This window comes from Corapipo altera, unplaced genomic scaffold, assembly GCF_003945725.1.
Source record: "Corapipo altera isolate COAL_440 unplaced genomic scaffold, ASM394572v1 2b, whole genome shotgun sequence".
Classification (NCBI taxonomy): Eukaryota; Metazoa; Chordata; class Aves; order Passeriformes; family Pipridae; genus Corapipo; species Corapipo altera.
In genome coordinates, this window is record NW_020884874.1 from 20,985,755 (window position 1) to 21,009,941 (window position 24,187).

A 24,187-nucleotide genomic window follows, 5' to 3' on the forward strand; every position below is an offset into this window, starting at 1 on the left:
TTCAAGTGAGGTGCAAAGGAGGGGAAGCTCCAAAGCAAGGTGACCTAGAAAGTTGGTGTCTCAGAACCTCTCACACTAGCCAAAGAAACACACAAGTACCTCCTCTGTAGAGAGGGCTCTGCATTGGTTTTGTGCACTTGTGCCTGTGGTTGATAAATGGAATTTTTACTCAAAGCAGAAAAGTTTAAAGTTCTTTTGTTATATTTCTAATTTTCTGCTTTTCTCTGGTGTGTTCAGAATCTCACTCTCACAGCTTCTGCCTAGCTGAAAAAATGTTTACCCCTTTAAAGTGAAAAAATAAAGTTGCAACCCATATGAATAGTGGCAGCTAACGGAGAGCACTTGACCTCTAAAATTGAATTTTATCAGAAGTCAAGGAACTTGACTTGAATATTTTAAACATTATAGAAGCAAATAAAAACGGAAGTGTCTATAACACAACTTCTTTGAATTTCCATATAGTTTGTGAAATGTCATGAGGATTTCTAGTTACAAGGATTTCAGCACAACACTTGTTTATCTGTAGATATGATACAATGCAAGGTGTTCATCTCTGTCTTCTCAGTTGCAGTGACCAGTGTATATTCAGATGATAAAATTGACAAAATCTTAATATTTTTGAATCAAACCTGTTTGTCGGTTTCCTACATCAGCCACAGATGACTGGGAAGTACAGCTGGGATATTCACCTGAGCTTCTTGGTCCTTCTGCACTAGACTGTACAGTCCTTCCACATAGGTTTCTGGTGCTTTGTGCATTTTCCCAGACCTTTCTTCAAAACTACAGTGTTTTCTTTCTGAATCTCTTTGGACTATGAGATGAAACGTGTCAGGAAGGCCTAGACAGTGCAGAGAGAAGAGGTTTTCTGTTCTTCTAGTTTGCCAGTGCTTTCTCCAGAATTCAAATTTAAAATATTAAGTTTGTCATTAATTTTTAGATTACCTCGGTAAGGTACCTGTGTACAGCTACCCCTAGTAATGCTGCTGTTGTCTTTTGGATAGTATGATAAATCCATAATGTTAAAAAGATATTAGGAAGGCACAACAACTCTTTTCTACCATCAGTGCTAAGCACTCTTCTTTATAAGAAAAATTCATCAACCCAGCATGCAATGAATATGCCAAACAAGACTTCAGTACAGGTGATCTAAATGAATGGCATGGTTTTACATACAAAAAACCAGACAAACACCAATTATTCCTCCTAAGTCAATTACACATCTCTTGGGCTCTTAAAGGAAAGCTGTCTTACCAGCTGTCAAGCCAGGAACCAATGCAGAAAATTATCTCCATAATGTATAGGACCAGAGACAAACTGTTTCCCAGAGTCCTCACTGTTTGCAAACTGTCTGGACCTTAAATTCCAAGACTCATCCTCTCACCTTATCTTCCAGGTATTTTCAGTACTTTTCTACCAATCCTGCCTGACTCTTCAGGCATACAGTGGCTGTGCATGGAATGCCTTTGCATCCTGGGAAAAGGTATTATAAATTGTATGAGCCAAAGGCAGCTTCCTGAGGACCTGATTTATTCTGCATCCTTTTGGAAAGAAGAGAAAAAAACACTTTCTGAATCAGTTCGCTTTTGAAAATTAATAAACCTTTTGTTGTCCAGTCATATTGTACACTGAGATGCAATAAAGTAAAAAAAAGGCAATACCGTGAAGTAAAACTCAGAGGCTTTATTTAAATGCATAACCAAGTTTGTTTGCTTTGAAAGAACAGTAACAATGTAATGTATATCTGGTGCAGAGTTAAGTACATCCTTGTCCAGATTTGATTTATGTGATCACTTCTGGATGTTAACTCCACCATTGTTAACATAACGTCTGTCATTTTTATATTCATGCTGCCCATGGGCACGCACTAGTGCATCAGCATGAAAGAAATGTGAAAGAAAACTGGTAGCAGTTCCCAGTGCAGGAAACTTATTTCCCTGAAATAACAGAGGTTGGTGTGTAGTGAGCTGTAGATCATTTTAAGGCGAGAAGATCTGTGTAAGTGGAGGAACTGTGTTAGGAGAGAAGAGGCAACCATTGATTCCTGTAGCTTATTAACCTCTTGAGGGCCATGGGCAGTATGCAGGCATCATCCATGGTCTGCTGCTGTGCATAAACGTGATGTGTCTATCAAATTACTCAAAATAAAATGCAACCACTTCTGTTGCCTGCTAAAACACATCAGGAGATACACTGTGAGCTCAGGCTGCCTGGGCTTTTGAAGGTAGAAGTTGAATTTTGTGAAAAATGCTTGTACAAACAGTTCTATAAACATCTGTGTAATTCATACAAGATGTCTGTGTAATTCACACAACAGTTTTGTTCAGTATACAAAGAAGAGTTTCTCCAACCCCTGTGCTAGGCAGTAACTCCACAGCATATGAGAATGGGCATCTTTTAAGAGATACAGATAATGGAGGTTTTTTTAGGTAAACAAAACATTCAGAAGTTGCTACAACGATTAGAGATAAACACAGTTCTCAAGGGAAGTTTTATGGGTATAAACAAAAGACATTCTTGCTTGTCTTTCACGTTCATTTCAAAATTGCACTTAATTACTAAATCCTTCCACTGTGAGCTTTGCAACTAGATACTATAGCCTATGTTTCAGTACCCATAGTTTCATAGTTGAAGTTCAGGGATATCTGCAGTGGTACTTTTGGTTCATTTACTTTGTAATACAATTTAACCTAGAGGCACTGTATGACTCGTATCATAACTTGTCAACATCAAAATTTTATATTTATGATTTAAACTGAAATTTACAGTTGTCAATAAAGTAATATGTTCAGTGTGTTACTGTAAAGTCATTCATATAAACCCTTAATTTCGTCTTAAAACTGTATTTTGATTTTTGTGTCAGCTGGTGGATCCCATCTGGGGGATTCAGGTGCAACTGCTGAGCTGAGGGCAGAATTTAACTGTTTGCTCTTGGCTGTTTTGCCTTTTGCTCTTCTTTTTTAATCAGCCTCCATTTCATATGGTTGTGCTTTTCTTTTTTGTTAGACACTGATCTTGGGAGGAGAAAGAGAAAATGCTGATGAGATTATACTAGTTTGAGGTGTGCTGTGCTCAGAGGGGCAGGGTTTTAGTCCAGTTTTATGCAAGACACCATCATAATAAGGTATTACCTGTACATTAATGTGGATGTCAAAGTAATCTATCATGGGTCATAGCAATCATCTGATTAGTCCTGTGATTCATAGACAAATCGATTATTACTGAAATGACCCAAAGAATGTGATTTGAACATGATATTCTTTTAAGTCAACATCCAGAGTTTGCATGTGGATAGCCTGGAGTGAGGGATTCAAGCTGTTCTGTCAAGAGCCCAGTTTTGAAAATACATTTTCTACTATTCTTTATTGGTATTATGAACTTCTTCCCTTATGAATGAAAATACAGAGCAACACATTATTGTGGGTAATCTTTTTTACATAATACAGTGCTCAGCTGAAGCATCAAGTCATGTTTCAGAGGCACCTGTCTGCTGATGACTACATTTGAATTGAGAGCAATGTGTAGCAAGGTTGATGGTTAAATTCAGAAAATATGTTTCATAATAAGAAGTTCTTTGTTTCCACCTGATGTGTCTGTGCTATGGCAAGTATTATTTGTGCTACTAAAATGATCTGGTAATCCAAAGGATAAAACAACCACTTCTTCATAATCCAGCATACAACTCCTTGTTGGGACTTGGGCCAAACCTCCACCTTCAGATCATCCACAGCAACCATATGTACGAGTTAAAGACAGTTTATGAGAGTGTAGGTGATGATTTCAGTAATTAACTTAGATAAAAGTTGGTGGGAGTAACTACTAATTTTCAATGTACAAAAGTAAAGTTTTTTGGACTTAAAAATTTAAACTTATTACCTGAAAGTAGTGACCATTTGGGGGCAAAGATGGATATATGAAAGTTAGAAAGTTGAGAAACAGCTAACACAAGTTTAAAAAATGAATTTAATTTAAGAGTGCTTTGTTGTCCAGGAGTTAAACTAAATGCTAGCCATTTCATAGCAGCTCTGTATAAGTAAAAAGAAATACAAAACCAAGTCTACTGGTTCCTCTACACGTCACTGCCACTGGGTAACTGTTCACACCTACATTAGTCACTCCTTCAATGGGCCATGAAATCGTTCCAGCTTTTAAAACGTGTGAGAGAATTAAGGCAGGTGCTGACACATCATAAATGACAGCCTAACCTTCAGGCTGGTACAGTAGTGGCATTGTTACTGTTTGCATTCTGGAAAACACATGGCTTGTCAAGTTGCAATAAAATTATTTTGTGCTTTTATATTGTTAAAACTCAGTGGGGTCTTTGGACTGCCCATGAGAACCATGAGACTTACTGATGGAAATTATATTGATACTCAATATGTAAAGATGTTTTCTATTGATGTTACTGACTTTGTGTCACTCAATAGCTGTTGGGTTACTTAATAAGGAAGAAACTTGCTACAGAATGTGCTCGCACATCTGCTGTATGACAAATCAAATGCTGAACCATCAATGGTCAAAAAAAACCTTAACTACTTCTCTGAAAATCCTCTCAGAATAACAGTAGTTGTAAAAACAGCAGATAAAGTGATATTTTAATTTCACAGTAGAACAAATATTCAGGGTTTTTTCATGAGAGGAGATGGAAAAATAGAGAATAGAGAGAGTCATCTTCAGTTCATGGATATTTTTTATGATCTCTTGTTTAAGCCTGGAATCCAGTGAATTGCTATGGAGCTTCTTATCTCAAGAAATCATTACTATTCTCTCAAAGGAGTGTTTAATTTTTGGTTTCCTACAGGTTTGTCTTACAAATAAAACTGTATTGACCTTTGACCAGTTGTTGAAGTTTCTGTCCTCCCTTTTTCCGAAACTTACACCAGATTGTCAAAAGGAAAACACCATTACTGTATGTGAGCTTCTGTTAAAAATTCAGATGAAATTACCTAAATCATTATGAGTTTTAGAAAACCTACATATTTTTCTTGCTAACAATAAGGTAATTTAATTTCTCTAATTAGTGATTTAATCACTGTATAAAAACTGCCTTGGTTTTTGTGTCACATTTAGCCCTATATGAAAATCTCTTAATACAGAATTAGGGAATTAGAATTATCCTGGTACTGAGTGAAAACAACATATTCTGTTTTGTAACCAGAATTACTTGTATTTTCTGAATATACCTGCTTTCCTAATTGCAGAACTAAAATATTTTCTTCATTTATGATTTGCCTTAATATGTAGGAAGGACAGCAGACAATACAATAGGACTGTTAAACTATTCTTGCTTCTTTCTCTCTTTTGTATCATTTTCCAAAAGTGGGCACACATTTATGTTTTCAAACTGTATTTTGAGGTCTCTTTTGGTGTCACTTTTTTGTTTTTATACCCAGGATGACCTTATCTACTAGTGCTGTGCAATTTGTAATATATTCCAATGACACTTCTGTGAGGTAATGTTATTTTCAATTGTGTAGCTAGGGAACAGGCACAGAACAGTAGGTGCAACTTTCCTGTACCTAACTCTGCCTAGTCATTTAGGCTTCCTCTAGTCATCTACAGTTAAGGTGATATATCACACCCTCCCCAGCCCACCCAGTGACTTAGCTTGGATCACGTGGAATTCTGTGGCAGGCAGTGTACTAAACTCAGATCTTCCAAGAGCTACATTAGCACTCTTTTTATTGGAACGTACCTTCTTTCTCAAATAAACAAATGTATTATGTTGAAGTACAGTGATTTGAATACTGCTCCTTCATGTGGATCAGCAAGAAGCGTAAACCTTATGATTATTTTATCACTATTTTAAAGGTTTTGATATTTCTCTTATTAAATAATTGCTAAAGTCATCCATCATCTTGGTTTTCATGGTTTCTATACTGATTGCTTTCCACAGATACTACAGTCTCAGGGGAAATCGGCACCAAGAAAAAAGTGAAAAGACTGTTAAGTTTCCAGAGGTATTTCCATGCATCCAGGTTACTGCGTGGAATTGTACCACAAGCCTCTCTGTACCTACTGGATGAGGACTACCTTGGGCAAGCAAGGGTAAGACAGGTCTCCAGATCTCCATTTCCTTTAATAATATTACAGAGAGTGTCAATTTTGTTTCAGTCATCGGATAAACAAATTTTTGGGTGATCTTTCTTAAATGACCCACATTACATGCCCATCTCACAGCAAACAGACTGTCCATTCCTCTTTTATGGCTACAGCTTTAAAGGCTCAGGTCTCAAAGCAACCAGAAAATGTCTAAATGTATTCAGCATTTCAGATTCCAACAACCGAAATTATAATCTGGATTTATTAAAGGATGGAAGGATCTCTGGCTAAGTTACTGATTTAAGTAAGTGCAGCCGTGACACAGGATTTAATTCATCCACTTGAAAAAAACCAGATGTCTCTCAGCTGGTATGGAACCTGTTAGGCAACCCACAATAGTCCTCCATAATGGCAAAGACTAGGAAACGGAACATTCACTGCAAAGAACTTCACAATGATCAAAATATAATTATATTACTTTCCAGCTCTTATACTCACTTTGAATGGTATTTTCTAACGAACTTGCACAACTGATGGCATTGGGATTATGTGCCTAGGCAGTTTCTGTTCTCTGGGAGGTGTTGGAAAGTAATGAAGAATCCAGAATGAGTTTGAATATAAACTAAGAGATGGGAGTGAATGCATATTTCATTCACACATATGCCATTGTAGGTCATACAGCTAGTCCAGACTCAGTCTCTTAACTGAACTGATGTAGCTGTAAAAACACTGTATATGGTGGTAATGATGGATTCTTCTGCATGTCCGAGTGGGCTTCACAGTAGCGCTGTAAGTTTATAAAAACTATTCCTGCTTATTGGTTTGTTTAGCAAATTGTAACTCATATTCACCATGAGAGCTAAGATTTTAATACATTGTATTAAAAACCTAAGTAAATTTACACTGATTTTGGGGACATGAAAGAACAATAAAGAATTTGTGTAGTAAAAGGGAATATTTTCATTATTTTTGGTTTATATTATTCCTTGTTTTGAGCTCCATCTAGAAGACATTTTTAGTATTGAGTTCAAAACCTCCTCAGTTAAAAGTGAAAGTGATATTTTATGCAGTACAGCTACATTTGGTGCCTGATGTTTGATATTTCAAGTACACCTCTATAGCTTTCCTGAATAAAACTTAACAGAATCTCAGAATGTGATGAGTTGGAAGGGACCCACAAAAGGGATTATTGAGTTCAACTCCTGGCCCTGCACAGGACCATCCCCAAGAGTCACACCATGGACATGAGAGTGTCATCCAAAAGCTTCTTGAACTCTGTCAGGCTTGGTGCTGTGAGCACTTCCCTGGGGAGCCTGTTCCAGTGCCCAACCACTCTCTGGGTGAAGAACCTTTTGATTGATTAACATGGAATAATAATTAAAATCTGCTTTACAGTTTGACACACCAGTCATTTCCCTTTTCATATTTGTTTTTTCCAGCATATGCTATCCAAAGTGGGAATGTGGGATTTTGACATTTTCTTGTTTGACCGCTTGACAAATGGTAAGTAATTCTTTTTAAGTCTTTAATATTGCTCGTATATGACTATTCAAGAAATCCCTAATTAATTATTTGCTAAACGTTTCCAGTTTAGGTAACCGAAGATAAATTTGCCATTTTTAACTTCTCTTAAAATCATATCCTGGAATTTTATCAGGCTTTTACTGAACTATAGGGTAATGTTTAAAGTGTCCTTTTGTATTAATCTAACCTCCTACATTTGTTGTGGTCACCTCTTCAAGAAGGTATTTCTGTTTCCCTTTCCTGGGAAATTGCCAAGCTACTTTAAATATACCTGTTAGATACATTGGTCAATAATTCCAGATCACCATAATCAGTCAATTTCTCTTGAGACAAAAGACCTTTAAGTAAACATACCCTTGCTTCTGTTCAGCAGCAAAAATTAGGAAATTTATTAAGACAGTAAAAATATGTGAAATGTTTTCCCTAAATGCCTGTAACATATGCCTGTGACGTATTTCCTTATCTTTCTTTGCCCCTGCTTGGTAGTTAGGGCCAAATAAGTTTTCATGTCCTTTTTGTTCATATATTTATTTTCTTTCTGGAGTTATTTGAAATAAGGAAAGACTCCCTTCAAATATAGCTTATATGTAATATGGGCTTGGTTTGTCTGGGGTGTTTTTCCTAACTTTTCTGGAAACACTGCTGCTGAATTAAGCAGTGCAAACTTTTTAAAATATTGTGTATATGTATAGTTGATCATGTAATACTAGTTAGGCTCAATTTTGCCAGTGTTCCCAGTATTGGATTGTGGTGGGTTGACCTTGGCTGGACACCAGCTGCCCACCCAGCTGCTCTGTCACTCCCCAGCTGGACAGGGGAGAGAGTAAGGTGGAAAAAACAACTTGTGGGTTGGGATAAGGCAGTTTATTTAAAGCAAAAAGTAAAGTGGAAGCTTACGCGCAGAAAAGTGAAGCGAAGCAAAAGATAGAAGGGTTTATTCTCTACTTCCCATCAACAGTGGTGGTCGGCCACTCCCAAGAAGCAGGGCTTCAGCACGTGTGACAGTTTCTCAGCAGGCAGCCACTGGAGACAATGAGTGGCCACCCTCTTGCTCTGTGCCTTAGCTCTTATATCTGAGCTGACGTCACATGGTCTGGAATATCCCTTTGGTCAGTTTGGGTCAGTTGACCTACTTGGGTCCCCTCCCAGGATCTTACCCTCATTTGAGGAAGGAATGTTACAGTGCTGATACTGTGTTCAGCGGTAGCCAAAACACTGTTGTGTTACCAACACCCTTCTAGCTACCAATGCAAAGCACAGCACTTTGAGGACTATTGTGGGGAAATGAACTCCAGTTCAGCCAGACCCAATACATGGATTTACAGTAAGGCCAGTGTAACATTACAGTGGGACTTGAGACTGTGAGTGCTGCAACTCATTTTTCTTGTCTGTGTCATCATTATGAGATGCAGCTGTAGCTGAGCTAGGTACATGGGCTAATTACATGTTTCTACAGCCATGCATAAAATAAAAAATTTAATTACAAACTGCTACTTTTTAGTAATTAATTAATTAGTACAGTATGACAAACCAAAGTGGCAGAAAAGCCATTCTCCTTTCTGCTGTTTCTGGAGGTAGACCTGAATTATGAAGATGATGTCATTCACAGACAAGCCTGTCATAAGACTTCCAGTTCAAACCATATCAGTTTACCTTCTTCCAGTTAAAACCACAGTTTGCCTGTGTCATGTTGAAAACACAAAAGTGACTTCATGGCAGCTAGATGCAATAACGGTACTCCATTGGTACAGCTGTGCCATCAACTCTTGATTTTATATAGGAGTACTTTATGTAAGTGACTTGTGAGTATATGAGTGTCATCTAAGCTCATATGATACGACCTAAGGTGATAGGATCTGATTAATAGGAAATGACGACGATTTTTAGTCTTGCTTATTTTGTAACTCCTGTTAAGGGAATCTAAGAATTGTTCCTTTCTGCTTTTAGGAAACAGTCTCGTAACACTGCTTTGTCACCTCTTCAATGTGCATGGACTTATTCACCATTTCCAGTTAGACATGGTTACATTACACAGGTTTTTAGGTAAGTGCTCACCTCAAAGCCATTGTTGAATGAAGTTTGCAGCTTAAGTAGAGCATCAGAGAAGGCACTGGCTTGGTCTGTGTATCTACATAAAAATCATGCTGTTGTTGCAAATATTTCAGTAAAGCATTTCTATGATATATGTTGGCATACAGTTTACAGACACTCAGGTACTTGGTTCAGTACCTAGTCAATGGAGGGACTTCAAAAGGCTCTGCATTGGGCTGAAGCATCCCAGTACCACAATCGTTCTGGTGATTTCACATAAACTATTCCATGCAGACATATGGCCAAGCTGTAGGCCCACACAGACAAACAGACAGACACTGCAGAACCTAAACGTGCTCAGTACGATTGTGGTGTAGTATAATTATTTTAGTGACTAACAGACCACTGAGACCCAGAGCAGTTAAAAGCTTATATGCAGAATTTAACAAATTATATCAAGCTGTCTGCACTGAATAGTGTTGATGAAAGCCCCTGCTGCTGTTACTGCCAACACAGATATTAGCCCCATGCTGTCAGTGAACTAAAAGAAGAAATTGGCCAAAATCAATTACTTTTTGTATCATGTTTTGAATGCAGCTGAATGCCAGTTTGTTAGGCTGTCAGGAGGAGTTTCCAAGTCAGGGTCTCTTCTTTAAGAGTGCCTAATTGTTGCTTCTGGAAAGCATTCCTCTGGTATGGAGAGACAAAATATCCCTGCTGTTTCTAATTCCTGTGGGCAGCCATGAAGTGGACACTTGAGTCATTAGAACTAGTGGTACTCAGAGTTCAAAGGATTACCCACTGTACCTCACGATGCTTGTGAAGTTGGAAAAAAACAGAAGGCTAGGACTTTCTTTGGCGTTCCCTGTGCTGGCAACGAGTGCCATGGGAAATCTGCCTGTTACCTTTCTGTTTGATTGATTTGATACTGTCTAGGAGAGTGTTTTGGGCAAGATCACATGCAGCTTCCAGTGTTCACATGGTGGTGTCCCAAGACCACCTAGTGGTGCAGGCACTGCTGCAAGGAACAAATGGGTGTGAAGCACACACCTCAATGATTTTCTGTGCAAGTGAAAGCTGAGAGTTAATAGGTTGGTGCTCCTGATCCAGCTGGACCAGTTCCAGCACTGTAAACTAAAGCAAGAAGGACTGGTATTTTAAAATGAACACATAGATGTGACTAAAATTATCACAGGAGATTTTGCTGTGGATACCCCAATGCTTTATCTTTTGATTCTATGCGTGGGGGGTGTAGAAATACCTTTGGCTGTAGTTCATCACTCAAATAACAAATGATACCAGGATATCAGGGCCTTACTACTTGCTGCTGTAAAATAGGTGGTACTGTCTTAATGGCACACTGGTACCCTATGGCAGCAGCCTAAATAATTACACGCTGTTGTGGATAAATTTGCCTCTCTTCCTTGTTTATTTTACTCCTGAATGAGAGCCTTCACTAAGGCAAGAAAGAGTTGATTTATGCACTATACCCACTCTATGCCCTCAGGCCTCACAAATCCTTTCATGCGTTTTTTCTATAAAGGTGTCCCAAAAAGAGCAGCAATCTAAATAAACTACAGCAATTTGAAAAAAGTCCTTAGACAGCTGACTGCAAAACCTCAGATTGTATTTTAAGTCCAGTTCCCACTTGTGGCCATGGCATTCAGAGACAAAAGAATCTTTGTTTTCTGTTTTGATTCCCAGTTATGGTTCAAGAAGATTACCATAGCCAAAACCCATACCACAATGCTGTCCATGCTGCTGATGTCACACAAGCTATGCACTGCTATCTGAGAGAGCCCAAGGTAATGACAACCTTTCACACTGGTGTTGCTTTCAGATAATTCTCAGATTTTTTTCCCAGGATTGAAATAAAAAGATGTTTTTAGATAGCGAAAATTGATTGCGTGCTGGAAGTCACCAACAAGTCAGGAGCAGTGTCAGCTACAGATTACAGACATTTTAATCATGCTACTGGAGTCACTTCTCATCATGCAGGCAATGTGTCTAAATGCTGTCATATGAGCTCCATCCACCATGATGGTGTGTACCAGCCACCCAGCAGTGGCTGCAGTTCTTCTCCCATGAAACTCAGCAGAAGGCAATGCATGCCTGTGCCTCAGTCACCTCAGGGCATAAGGTCCTCTCATCAGTATTTCAAAATACCAGATTAGGCAGTGCCACACCAGGAAAGGGCAAAACAATCCCTTCAGATGGGTCTGTTGTGCAAGGGTGTCTTCTGCAAAAGTAAACAGGAGCATTTGACTGCTGCAGGAAGTCCTCACAGCATCAGGGTGTGACATTACCTATGTTACTGGAAGGCACTGTGACAGTGGAGTGCTGAGCCACAGTATAAGAACATGACTAGTCTTTCCTGGCTTGACTTAAATGAAAGGATGTTCTGCTAGAACTAGCAGTTTGTTACACGAGAATATAGTAATGGTAAGTGAGGACAGAAGCAGGCCCCAGCTTTCCTGTATTTTCATCTCCTGCAAGATCTGCAAGTCCCTTCTGTCAAGACTTGCAGAGGACAGCCAACATCCAGAACCTGTACCATTACTGCTCTTCAGTTCTCATCTTGGGATGCTTCTTTCATCTCACAGACCTGTACTCTGTACAGACTCATCAGGCTGGTAATAGCTGCTTCACTGTCAGAAACAGAAAATGCTAAGACTTCCTTTCATTTCCTTTCAATTATAAGAAAATTTGCTTCTAAATGAGATCTATAGCAGAAAAAAATCTGGACAGGTTTTCAAACTTGGATGTTTGAAATTAGAAAGGTAAATTATATTCTCTAACAAAATACTTGTAGTTAAACTGAAATAGCTAACAGCCAAGTTTGAAATTTCAAAAGCTGATGAACTCTGCATTTTATAACAGTGCCATGCTAGAAAAATGAAACCTAATCTATTGTTGTCATTACTAAATACTGTGTGAAGCAGAGCTCTCACCATGTACGCTAGTGTAGCCAACCTGCCAGTATACTTGTTTAATTTTTTAAACTGAATATTTTAGACTATGCTTAAGCACTTCTATGACAACAATCCATATATTGCCATGAATGATAAAAGAGATAAGAAATACAAACTATAATAAAACATGATTATATAGTCTAATATCTTTAAAGATGTTTGTTCAACCGTCACCTTAAAAATGTTCACAAAATTTATTTTGTATTTCACATTTGTATACAAATGCCTACAAAACCAAGCAACGCCAGCTGGTTTGTTTATTTGCCAAAAAAAGAAAAAGTGTTTACTGTTCATGTTGTGATTAATGTGTGTGATGATTCAGCTTGCCAACTTCCTCACCCCGTCGGACATCATGCTGGGACTGCTAGCTGCTGCGGCCCATGACGTGGATCACCCAGGGGTCAACCAGCCCTTTTTGATTAAAACAAAACACCACCTTGCCAGCCTGTACCAGGTAAAACTGCTCATCAAGTTGCTAGCATGTGAAATGGTGTCAAGGGGAGTTTAAGCAATTTGCAGTGAACTCTAATGCCAAAATCTGGCAGCGGGGGGATGCTGATGAAGTCATCCTGCACTTCAGAGTGTGGACAATTTCAGTTAAGCTCTTCACCAGGTGTCACTTCTTACAGCAGAGCTGATACACATGAGAAAGAAAGTGGAAATGTTGGATTTTTTTGAGGACATTTATCAGTTGCCTGACATTTATCAGATCTGCTGTAGATCATCTGGGATGAACTGTGAGGAACTGTGGGTAGGAGATTTAAAATCACAAGAAGAAAATTTGTACTTCATCTTCCTTCAGTGACCAAGTAAGCAGCAGGCATGCTCTAAATTGGTGCTGCATTAAAAGAAACTTTTGCTTCATATGGCTGTAGTAAAATTAAATACTCAGTGAACACTACATTAAAAAAAATAGTAGAGGAAACCAAAGGAAAGTTGTAGACATTTACAGTAATGTTCCTTGAGATGTAAAGAAAGAACTTAAAAACAGCCACTAGGTCACATCACAGGCTGTCTAGACCAGTATCCTGTTTCAAAGAGCAGCGGGTAAAAGATCTCAGAGAGAAAAGTAAGTCTGGGATAAGTACAGAGCTGTCCTTCACCTGGTATACTTACTTCCAGCTTTGGCAAGCAGTAGTAGAAAACTTCTGAAACAAAAATACAGACCCTCTTATTCAATAAATACCTATGAACACATGCTGCCTGATTTTTGTGGTCCCTTTTGAATATATCTGAGGTTTTGACCCACATTGGAAGAGTCAACTTCAGCCTTCAGCTTCATAATGAGGTGTCAGAAATAGAATATCCTGAGGTAAAAATTAATCTGCCTGAAGAAGACTCACTAATAGCTATGTACCTTTCTACACATACTTGGCAAATTGAGAGATTGTTGTGATGTCCTCATTACTCAATAAGAGAGTCTCTCTTGTTCTCCTCTACTCAGGCAATGTTTGAGTTTTCCCATTACACAGTACACGTTTCATTGTGCAGTGGTGCAACTGTCCTACCCTCAGATATGGGAATGGGCTGCATTCTGAGAGCTCCAGCCAGGGCATAGTAATGCTCAAACACTGAAAAGTTTGTGACTGGCCTCATCATAAACTGATGCAGCATATTATGTCACACCCATATGTGTCTGGTCCATTTTGTTCCAGTCTTTTCTAAATGTTGGGCCAGCTGAGTGAGGAGAGAGAAAAGTCAGGGGCCTAAGCTGGGGGACTTTGGGAATGTTATGTTAAGGATCCTTTGAAGAGGAGGAGAGCCATTACAAAAAACCCCTTGTCCTACTAAAGGTACAAACAATTCCTTCTCAAATTAATAGTAAGAAACAGTAGTATATAATTAGGTTGAAAAATCAGGCTAATCTGAAAGAAATAGAGCTAAAATATTAGTATCTTGGAGAGATGGTTTCTCCTCAGTTGACTGGGCTTGAATATGCTTAAAAATGTTGGTTAGAAAAGGCAGTGACAATGCATAAAATGCAATCTTTCAACAGCAAACGAGATTTTAAGTACTCTACTTAGGGACATTCACTGACAAGTTTTACTTATTTTATCTGAAATTGATCCCAGATTGTTTCCACAAATATTAGTAGTATACAGTATATGGATGCCAGTAAAAATAACTACTGGAAAAAAGTTTTGCTGAGAACATTTTTAGTAAAAAATTTAGATTCAGCGAATAGTCTGTAAAACATGTACTTTACATGTGCTTGAAACTGAAACAAAAAAGGTCATGGGTTTTTGGTTTTTAAGTAGCAGAACTGCTGGGATTAATCAGAAAAAAGATCAAACGAAAGTAAATTTTAACGTAGCTGGCAGTCATCTGTCACTGGGACAGTGGACTTATCCATGTATGGCATCTCTTTGCTTTTGATGGTTTGACATTTAAATTAGAACTTTACATTTGGAAGAAAAGGTTTTGCAAAACGAGGTGAGTCAGTATTTGGCAAAGATGCACTGTTTGACACCTTCTGAAGTGCATATATGAGAAGAGCCGTGTTTCAGGAAGATAGGTGACATCACCTAGGACTTCAGAGCTTTCAATATTTATTTTCAAACTAAATCCATATTTTATGATACAAGACTTTTTTTTTTTTTTTTTGTAATCTATAGGGTAATTTCCATAAGAGTCTGTTGCATGTGGTTGCATGCACCATAGTTTTCCAGAAAAATAAAAGTGCCTCATTCAAGTCTCCAGTATTACAAAGACAGTTGAGAGTGTAGAAGGTGACTGTAAGGGGTCAGGAGGTCACGTAGTTCTCCTGTGAGGAGCACACCAGCATTCCTTGTTATGTGATGCAGACTTTGCTTCTAACTTTCATTGGCTTTTAAATGAAGGACAAGAGTTTAGAAATATGGAAAGATTACATACAGCCTCTGTAGAACAAAACAGGTTTCAGAAAACTATGAAAGAACACTTTACAACTTTAATATAGATGTATATAAGCTTGGAAATAGGAAGGTACATTTTGGGCATCAGTTATAACAGTTCTAATTAAAAACACCATTTCTAATTGAAGTGTCCATTTAACACTGTGTAGTTAAACCAATTGCTCAATGACTAAGAATAGATGACTAGATTGAGAGAAATTCTGATCCACTTTGACTTTGAATTAAAATTGCAGTTTACTCTGCACCTGGTTAATAGCAAGTCTTCCTCTCTTCAAGTTACTATTCTTTTCCAAATGCATATGTTGAGTGCAGTGGTTCAAACAGCTCAGATAAACTGACAGATTGGAGATATTGTGATAGTTTAAGTAAAATAAGCAGGTTTTATTTCCTCACAGTCCTGAAGTCTGTGTTTTAGCAATTCACTGTAAATGTGACAAGCGTCCCATACTGCAGCCTCTAAAACAAACCTGAGCTATTAATTTTTTAAAAAAAATAAAACACCAGGTGAAGCAGAGCTGAGAACTCCAGTCTGCAAACCAGCACGCAGACTTTTCTGTGCATGGGACATCTCCCCACCAGCCTAGGTGATCCGATAGCTCATGGCAATTAGTTTTAATAAGGCAGTAGTGTGTTCCTAGGTGGAATAGCTGGCTCTACTGATTGTTGGCAGCTGCTTCAGGGATTCTGGCTCCTTACATTTAAGCGGAGAGTCATATGACTTCATGCTCAGTTACTGCTTGTTAACTTGACCTTTACTTTTCCCTCCTCTGTGTAAATTCAGCGTGGGAAACTAGACAGTGCAGCAGTGTCAGTTTAAGGTTCCTGCTGTAGCAGCAGGCAACTTACAGAAGTGGAAATACTCTGGGATGATTACCTGAGTTTGCTTTTGCCTTTGAGTAACTATTAATTGGATGCAGGAAAGTTCTCAGATGCCTGTGTGTTCAGCCCTGTTCTGGCTGGCCTTCAGTATGGCCAAAGAGCAACTGCATCCATGGAGCGTCATTTCCTGGTTGAGGTTGGTGCTGGTGAAGCAGCTCCTCACAGCAAGTAAGGCTGCCATGCTGGAAGGCATGTGGGGTCACAGGGTGCTGCAAGGGGAATCTCCCCTGTCGGGATGTTTTAAGGGTGCAGTCAGACCAGGGTCCCAGGAACCTGTGCACACAGGCACTGCCTTAAACAAGTTTAAGCCTGCCCAAAAAGCAAAGGTGTCAGTCAAGTGGAGTCTGCCTAATTTACCTTCAGGTAGGAAGATGGAAGCCTGTGGTCTTGGGGTGACTCTTGGGACCAGGATTCAGCTCTGTGACTGGGTAGGTGAAAAAAAAGAAAAAAAAAATTTGTTGTTATGCCCTATTACATTTCCTTGTTTTTCTTGCTCAGAGCGTAGGGTTGCAGAAGTCCATCCTGATGTATTTAGGCGAAAGGAGAAAAGGGGTATTTAGGTTGGCAAATGAACAGAATTGCTGTCAAAAGTAATTTCAATACTGCGTAACTAATGTTGAGATCTGAGTCTGTCAGCTCTTCCTAAGAAAAGGACTTAATTTTTTGCATGGTTTGAAAGTTTTGGAGTTACTTTTACTTTGTTTCCTCCCCTTCCCCAGTATCCCTCATACCTGTAAGGGAAACAAACAAGCAAACAAACAAACCCAGAGAAATACCAAAGCGACATTGTTTGTGTGAATTCAAAAGCAACAGAAAGTACTGTAATAGGAAGTCAATCCAAATTGCACACTCACCATTGCACTAATTTTTAGCATGAAGCTTCAAGAAAAATAAAAATGCAAATTGGATCTTGGTTACTGGCAATGTTTAATGTTTCAACAGTCATTAGATATGACAGGATTACAAAGGAGGATGGGGAAGCCTTAAGGAGAAAATACTGTTCAGTCCCTCTTGGAAAAGTGGAAGCTGTGCATCATGTCCCTACAGGAAAGGCAGCACTATGGCAGCAACAACTCAGACTGTGAATAAGGGAGCTAGAGATTAACAGTGGCTGGAAAGAGGGATTCTGACTCTAATTTCCCTGTTTGCAGTGACGGGGTGGGGTCCTTGTTCTGTTTACCTGCTCAAAAGGTTTGATTGTGTGTTTTTTTTTTTTTTTTTTTTTTAATCCAGTGCTTATCTACTGCAAAAGCCAGGGAACAGGTTTCTGAACAAGTGACATTTCTGAGGCATTTGGTGATAGAAGGTACTCTGTGAACTAAAGTGATGATTGGCAAAGGCATTGTGTGTTAGGATAGTAATTTCAAGTCATCAGACACAAGATATCCAATTTGTTATAATTTACTGACAACCTAGAAAGCTGGGTTTCTGTTCTCTAGCAATTTTTTCCAACCTAACTTTGGTTCCACTTTCTTGGAAGGAACCAAAAAAAAAAAGGACTCAAAATTTGTTGCAGACTAAGTTGCTGAAGCCTGCAAATGCTCAGCAGTACTGCTACTCCTCCTCCTTTCACTCAACAGCTGCAGGTAGCTTCCAGTTCCCTGACTTCAAGGGAAATTTGGCAGTTTAGTTTTCTTTTTCTTGTCCACTCTGCATTCAAACTGAGAGGTTGAGAAGTCAACCTAGGATTAATAGGAGGCAAAAATACAATTTTGCACTCCTGCTTTAATTCTTTTGTTAATAAATCTGTTAGAATGTAAGCTACCTCCCACTCAGGTGAGATTAGCTCCTCTGTCCACAGCAGGACTCAAAAACTGTAGAACGACGGGGCTCTAGGGCTGACCTTAGCTAAGAAATCCAGAAGTACAAGGTCCTTAACTATAGAAATCTAGACCAATTACTCTAATTCAAATGTGGCTAAAAAGCACCCATTTTAGACTGCTGTTACAGCATGTCCAGCCAGGTCTGGGTATCATGTGATATGGCAAATCCATATCTGTACCATGGATACCTGCCTAACCCTTGAATTTATTCCTGTTATTCCTCCATAGAACGTTTCAGTGCTGGAAAACCATCACTGGCGATCTACAATAGGCATGCTGCGAGAGTCACGGCTCCTCGCCCATCTGCCCAAGGAGGTGACGTAAGTGTCCACGGGAAGAAATGCATCACTGAAACTAGTCCAAGGCTTCCTTCACTCTTCTTAAAAGGATACTAGCAAAGAGGCCCAGGCTTCAGAATAGGCTGAACTTCCTGCCCTCACTTGGTGCCAGTATGAAATCGTGAGACAAGTTATACAGCAGAAGTATTTTCTAAGATCTAGCCGCTTCTGCAGCACAGGAATGGCTACTCTCAGCACCAGGAGCATGGGGGAGGCCCAGCAGAAGTGGAGGTTTTCAGATCAATTGTTGGCATTTTTCATTTTACGAAGCACCAACTGAATATGGAAAGATTTAGTGATTAAAAAGCATGAAATAGGAAATTGAAGGAGTTGGTCAAATAGCATCAAGACTGCTCAGGACTTCCATGCCTGCCTGCGAAAGCATGGTCCAGCCTTTATGGGTGGAGCAAAAAAAAGCAACAACATGAGCACCTTGGTCAAGTTGATGCTAGCTTTGTATCTGCTGGTTTTGTGCAGTACTAGTCCCACTGAGGAATGGAGGTTGAGCCAATGAACAGACTGCAATACTAAATTTTAAATCACAGGTGACCTTACCAAGAATATAAACAAGTTACCTAGAAGCAACAATAAGCTTTGTATCTCTCCAGAAATTCTTTGCATCAGACAGTTGCATCCACCTTCAGTTGGACTTCAGTCCAGACCTTCACAACTTTGACTGCAACTTCAAAGTTGCAGTATTAACCACTCAGCTCTGAGCAGCTGAAATAAGACGTGAGCATTTTCCTTGATGCATCATGCTGTTGTTTTGGGGTGATTTTTTGTACTTTCCTAGCACTTTTCAGAAGCTTTCAGAACAACCTGTGCCAACAAGCATTTTTTGTCTACATTATCTATTCCTCTTGAACCCATTTAGGCAGGTAGAATGGTTGTACTCAGCAGAGACTGACCAAACAGATCACACTGGATCCATAAAGAGAGAGGAAGCTTTATGCTAGCTGTGATCCGTAGCAGGTTGTTTTGAGCTATTAATGTTCAACGGTTCCATGATTAAAGGGGCTTATTTTCCTCCATTGCAGACAGGACATCGAGCAGCAGTTGGGCTCCCTGATCTTGGCAACAGACATCAACAGGCAGAATGAGTTTTTGATCCGTCTGAAATCTCACCTTGACAATCAGGATTTGAGGCTGGAGGATGCACAAGACAGACATTTTATGCTTCAGGTAACTTCAAAAGATATTTTTTCACTATTATTTTTACTCATTTTTAAAGTCACAGTATTTCCTATTATATGTTGGAGTAGCATATGATGGTATGTCTGGACATCAGCCTTTCCCTATTACCATAAACACTTTCCTTCTGCCACCTGCCATGTAAGGCAAGCATAAGTGCCTCCAGTATTTCCTTTTGTAATTTCCTTGAGTTAAAAAGTTGTGAATGCAACAGAGAGAGGAGTGTGTCAAATGCTAAGAAATGAAGATAAGCTAGTAATTATTTTATTTCCAGAACACTGCTTCTGTTGCCAGGTAATGCTTTGATTGTAGTGTCTCTCTCTCCACTGGTGTTATTTTCTAGCACCATGCAGGAGAGCCCCCTCATTGGTGTGTTTTCCAGCACAGCATGACATCAGGTGTCCAAGTCCTGTTCCTGTGATGGACACTCAGGAACTGCCTCTGCAGAGACAGCTGTTGCCATGGCAGCAGATGCTTCTCTAGAGCATCTACCTAGCTAATGAGAAAACCATGCTTTATTAAAAAATGAAATAGATTCACACTGTTTCTTCCAGTTAAGCTGCAGTCATTAGCAGACTCTTCAGAATAAACCTCGACCTATTAAAGCATTATCGTGATTAAAGTAGCTGCATATACTTGCTTCTTTGGAGAAATTACATTAATTTCATTCTTAAGTCCATAAAGAAGTTGAAGTAATTATTATCATTTATAAAACAAATATCTACATGTTTTCCTTTTGTCTAAGTTACAGTTCCTTACTGTTGCAAGAAAAGAAGTGCTGATCTGGTAATTCTTCCCCCTCCTGCTCACCTGTCCTGCATCAAACAGTCATCTGTCAGATTCCTGCATAGACCATGCAGGGCAGGATGACAGGTTTATTATATTTCTGGACAGATTAGGCAAGAAAGTTGTGCAAATGCCAAAGGCAGAGGAATTACAGTTCTCAACTGTGGCAAAAAGGTTTCTTATGTACTTTCTTGAAAATAATAACTAGGGAACTGACATGATGAGATATAATTATCCGGTGGATTAGTTGTGGAAGAAAAAAAGAAAAAAATCAAGGAATCTTGATTGATCAGAATAAGCTAAAGAACGTCTGAAAGGTCCTTGTAATAGATAGTAACATTAGGGCTTAATCCAGAGAGAAAAGTAACGTGGAGACTTTCCTCCTCTGGTTCACAGGTCTGAATTTATACAGGAAATGTTTCTTATGTTTTCTTCATGGGTGCCAGAATGACTTCTGACTTCTGTCAGACTAACTGACTGTGTTCATGACATGAACATCTTGTTCCAAGGCAGTAAGACAGGCAGACTAATACATGGTTTACTTTTCTGAAACAGTTACTTGATCTTTAAAACCTCTTGCCCTCCTGTACGCATTCCCCTGCAAAGCACTTAAAAGTACTAGTTAACTAAGTGAAACCAAGCCAGGGGCAGTGCTGAGAGCCTTATGCTCGGCTTTGTAAACAAAAATGTGCAGACATTAAGATGAAGTGTAATTGAAGTGAGATGCAAGGTCACTCACTGAGACTGCAGAGAAATGATGCCCAAATATACCAGCTTGGCTCTTCCCTTCCTTGTCATCAGCCATGGATGCTGAGCCAAGCAGTCAGCAGGAGCCAGCCTGAGGCTTTTGTTGGCGTATTCCTTGCAAGGAATATCCAAAACACTTTGCAGCCTTGGAATTTGGCCCTCCTCTTGTTCTCACTACGGTAAATTGGAGTGCTGAATGAAAGTTTTGTCTGCAGCTTAAATAAATGCTCTTTCCTCAAAGGGCACGTTTGGGTGAGGCTGAGTCTCTAAAAGGTAATCTTAACCCTTCCCAGCATTGCTGGTGAGGCCTGGGAGTTTCATGACTGCAGATTTACTGCTGAAGCATTGCTATACAGTAACTTCTTTTCTCACTCCTACTTTTCTTCTTGCTTTTAGATTGCACTCAAGTGTGCTGACATTTGCAACCCTTGCCGGCTCTGGGATCTGAGCAAACAGTGGAGTGAACGGGTCTGTGAAGAGTTTTACCGGCAAGGTCAGCCCCTTTGACTCACAGCAATCCCCTTTTACCTCAGATTTCCCTGGGTTTTGTGTGATGAGTCAGAGGAAGAATTCAGCATAACCACCTTGCCTTGAAATGTCCCTTGAGGATGAGATGTTGCCTCATTGGAAACGTGGCAAGGGGCAGAAGAGCAGCAAATGTTTCTCTGCCCTCGCTGTTCCTCTACGAGCATCAGGCAAGAGAGAGGGCTCTGCTGTGCCTCAGCACTGGAATTCAGTTTAAGAGCCACATCTAGGTTCTTCTCTGAGAGCCCTCTGGTCACCATTGGCATTTCTGAGCTGGAGCAGTGCCGGGGCCACACTGCCCCAAAATCCTACCACTGTCCACTATATTTTATCTCGCTTTTCATGCTCCCACTACAACTCTGATGGGAGCCTTACCCTCACTGTTTCCCAAATATGACACATTCTTCTGCCTACAAATGCAGAGAAAGGGTTCAAACATGCTTCCCAGCACGCTGTTGAAAGGGCCAAAGCATGCAAGCCAAACCTCGGCTAGAACCTATTGCAAATGTTTTCAAACCCCTGCAGAGAGCACAGTCAGGCAGGTTTTTTTTTTGAAACACAGTAATTACACCATTTGGCTCTATCTGCACAGGCAAGGTCATTCTGTGCTACAACACAGGGTGCAGCAGAGTTTAATCACTGCTAAATTCTTTGTTCAGAGCATCCTGAGAGTTGAAAGCAAGCAGTACAAACGCTAGAAAAGCACGCAATAAAATTATCAGTTCATATGAAATTTTGCATTACAAAATTAAGCCACATCTGAAACTGGTACCTGGTACAGTTATTCCATAACAAGGACAAATAGGTCAGCAAGTTAATTTTCAGCAAGTGTCAGTTTCAGCTGGTAAAGTGTCTTTGGCTTTGATGCCTTTGAAGCAACATAAGCAACTTGCCAGATGCAGGTTTATTTAGTCAGATGTATAGTCAAGGCATAATCAATATCCAGCTCATGAGAACAGGGCCCCAGTGAAGTGGTACTGAGGGACCATGATGAGAAAGCACTCTCATCTCCTATAAATGTAAGCTTTTTCCACAGCCCTCAAGATTTATTAGTCTATCATCTAAAATATACCTCTGAAAGGAGACACCCGAGTCTATGAGAGCCGTTAGAAGCATGAAAGGGAGAAAAAGAACATTTCATGTGGGACAATATACAGAAACGGTGGTCTGACTATCACTAGTGGCTGTATAATCCTGTTAAGTGATACAAAACCCCCCAATAATAAATAGCATGTATGTAGATAGCATTGTCACTTTAAAATGTTTTTGTAGACCTCTCTACCCCTTTACACACAGTGCTGGGGCTTGAAGGTATTTTTTGGCACTAAGTTTAACATTTGGAAACCATAGCTCTCGTGTTTTGATTTTTAACTATAGATGATACTGAGAATACCACAACTAGTGCCTTGTTTAATCTGCCTTCTGGAACAGATACAAAGTTTTAACATTTTTTGTATCAAACATTTCTAATTCCATTTTAATAGAGACTCAGATCTTGATCTTCTAGTCTTCTGGTGCATCTACGCTACATTTGTTAGTAAATAAAATATACAACCCAGGTACATTTCAGGGAGCACCTGATCCCTACAGCAGCTCATAACAAACTTTCTTTAGAAAAGTACTTTAACCTGTTTTCAGATGTTTTAAAAGTCAGTTAGGAAGACAAGGTAAGTAATGCAACTTGATTTATTCGTATGAAACTGGAACTGGTAAGAAAAAGCTTCAAGAAAACGGCTGTCGTGGTTTGACCTCCTCCAAAAACCCGCAACAATGGCTAATGTTTAAGCAACATTAACGATCAGTTTCTCTTATGATGTTTTACAATTGCTTGGAAGACTTTACCCACCATGAAAGTTTTCAGAAACTAATTCATGCAGTTCCTTCTACAGCAACTTGAAGCATAAGAAAATTGACCATCATTTTAAGTTCTTACCATACAAAGGATAATCTTACTTTTGTCAATTAAATTACTTCTCAAAGACAAGAAGATGTTGATACATTTTGAGCCAGGCAGGTCAACCATTTTCAACCCAGAATACCTAGAGAGAGGATGTCACTGGAGTTAGACACTTTTTTTCAGTAAAAAAGTTTTGGAAGGTAGATGAGAAGAAGGCAGTCAAACTGCACATTTGGACACATGACAAACTGTTATTTTGTGTCAGTTTTGCTAAATTGTTCCTTTTGCTGTTTATGAAGCTAAAAATGTTTCCCTGATATTTTCTAAATAGCTAATTACAACTGAAAATACTCCGCTCACATTTAAGAAGAAATTGCATACTGCACAGAGAAGAAAGGCAAGGCTTAAAAATGCACATGGTGTTTTATATGGGACTATAGAACCCAAGTAGCACAATAGCATTTAAATCAAAACTGTTAGTGGGGAGAAAAGAGCTTTTAAACAAAATCAGTGGACTTAAAGCAAAATATTTCTTTATTGA

The 24,187-nt window shown here is 39.2% G+C and overlaps 1 protein-coding gene across 2 annotated transcripts in view; it reads left to right on the forward strand.

Moving 5' to 3' along the window:
* Positions 1–24,187, forward strand: part of PDE7B (phosphodiesterase 7B) — a 173,238-nt gene that overhangs the window by 144,357 nt on the left and 4,694 nt on the right. For both annotated transcript variants that reach the window (XM_027669981.1, XM_027669973.1), the window contains 8 exons: positions 5,894–6,045; positions 7,479–7,542; positions 9,511–9,606; positions 11,299–11,399; positions 12,889–13,020; positions 18,391–18,482; positions 19,538–19,682; positions 21,621–21,717. In XM_027669981.1, the coding sequence (XP_027525782.1) occupies positions 5,894–6,045; positions 7,479–7,542; positions 9,511–9,606; positions 11,299–11,399; positions 12,889–13,020; positions 18,391–18,482; positions 19,538–19,682; positions 21,621–21,717 (879 nt within the window). The remainder of the gene's footprint in view (positions 1–5,893; positions 6,046–7,478; positions 7,543–9,510; positions 9,607–11,298; positions 11,400–12,888; positions 13,021–18,390; positions 18,483–19,537; positions 19,683–21,620; positions 21,718–24,187) is intronic.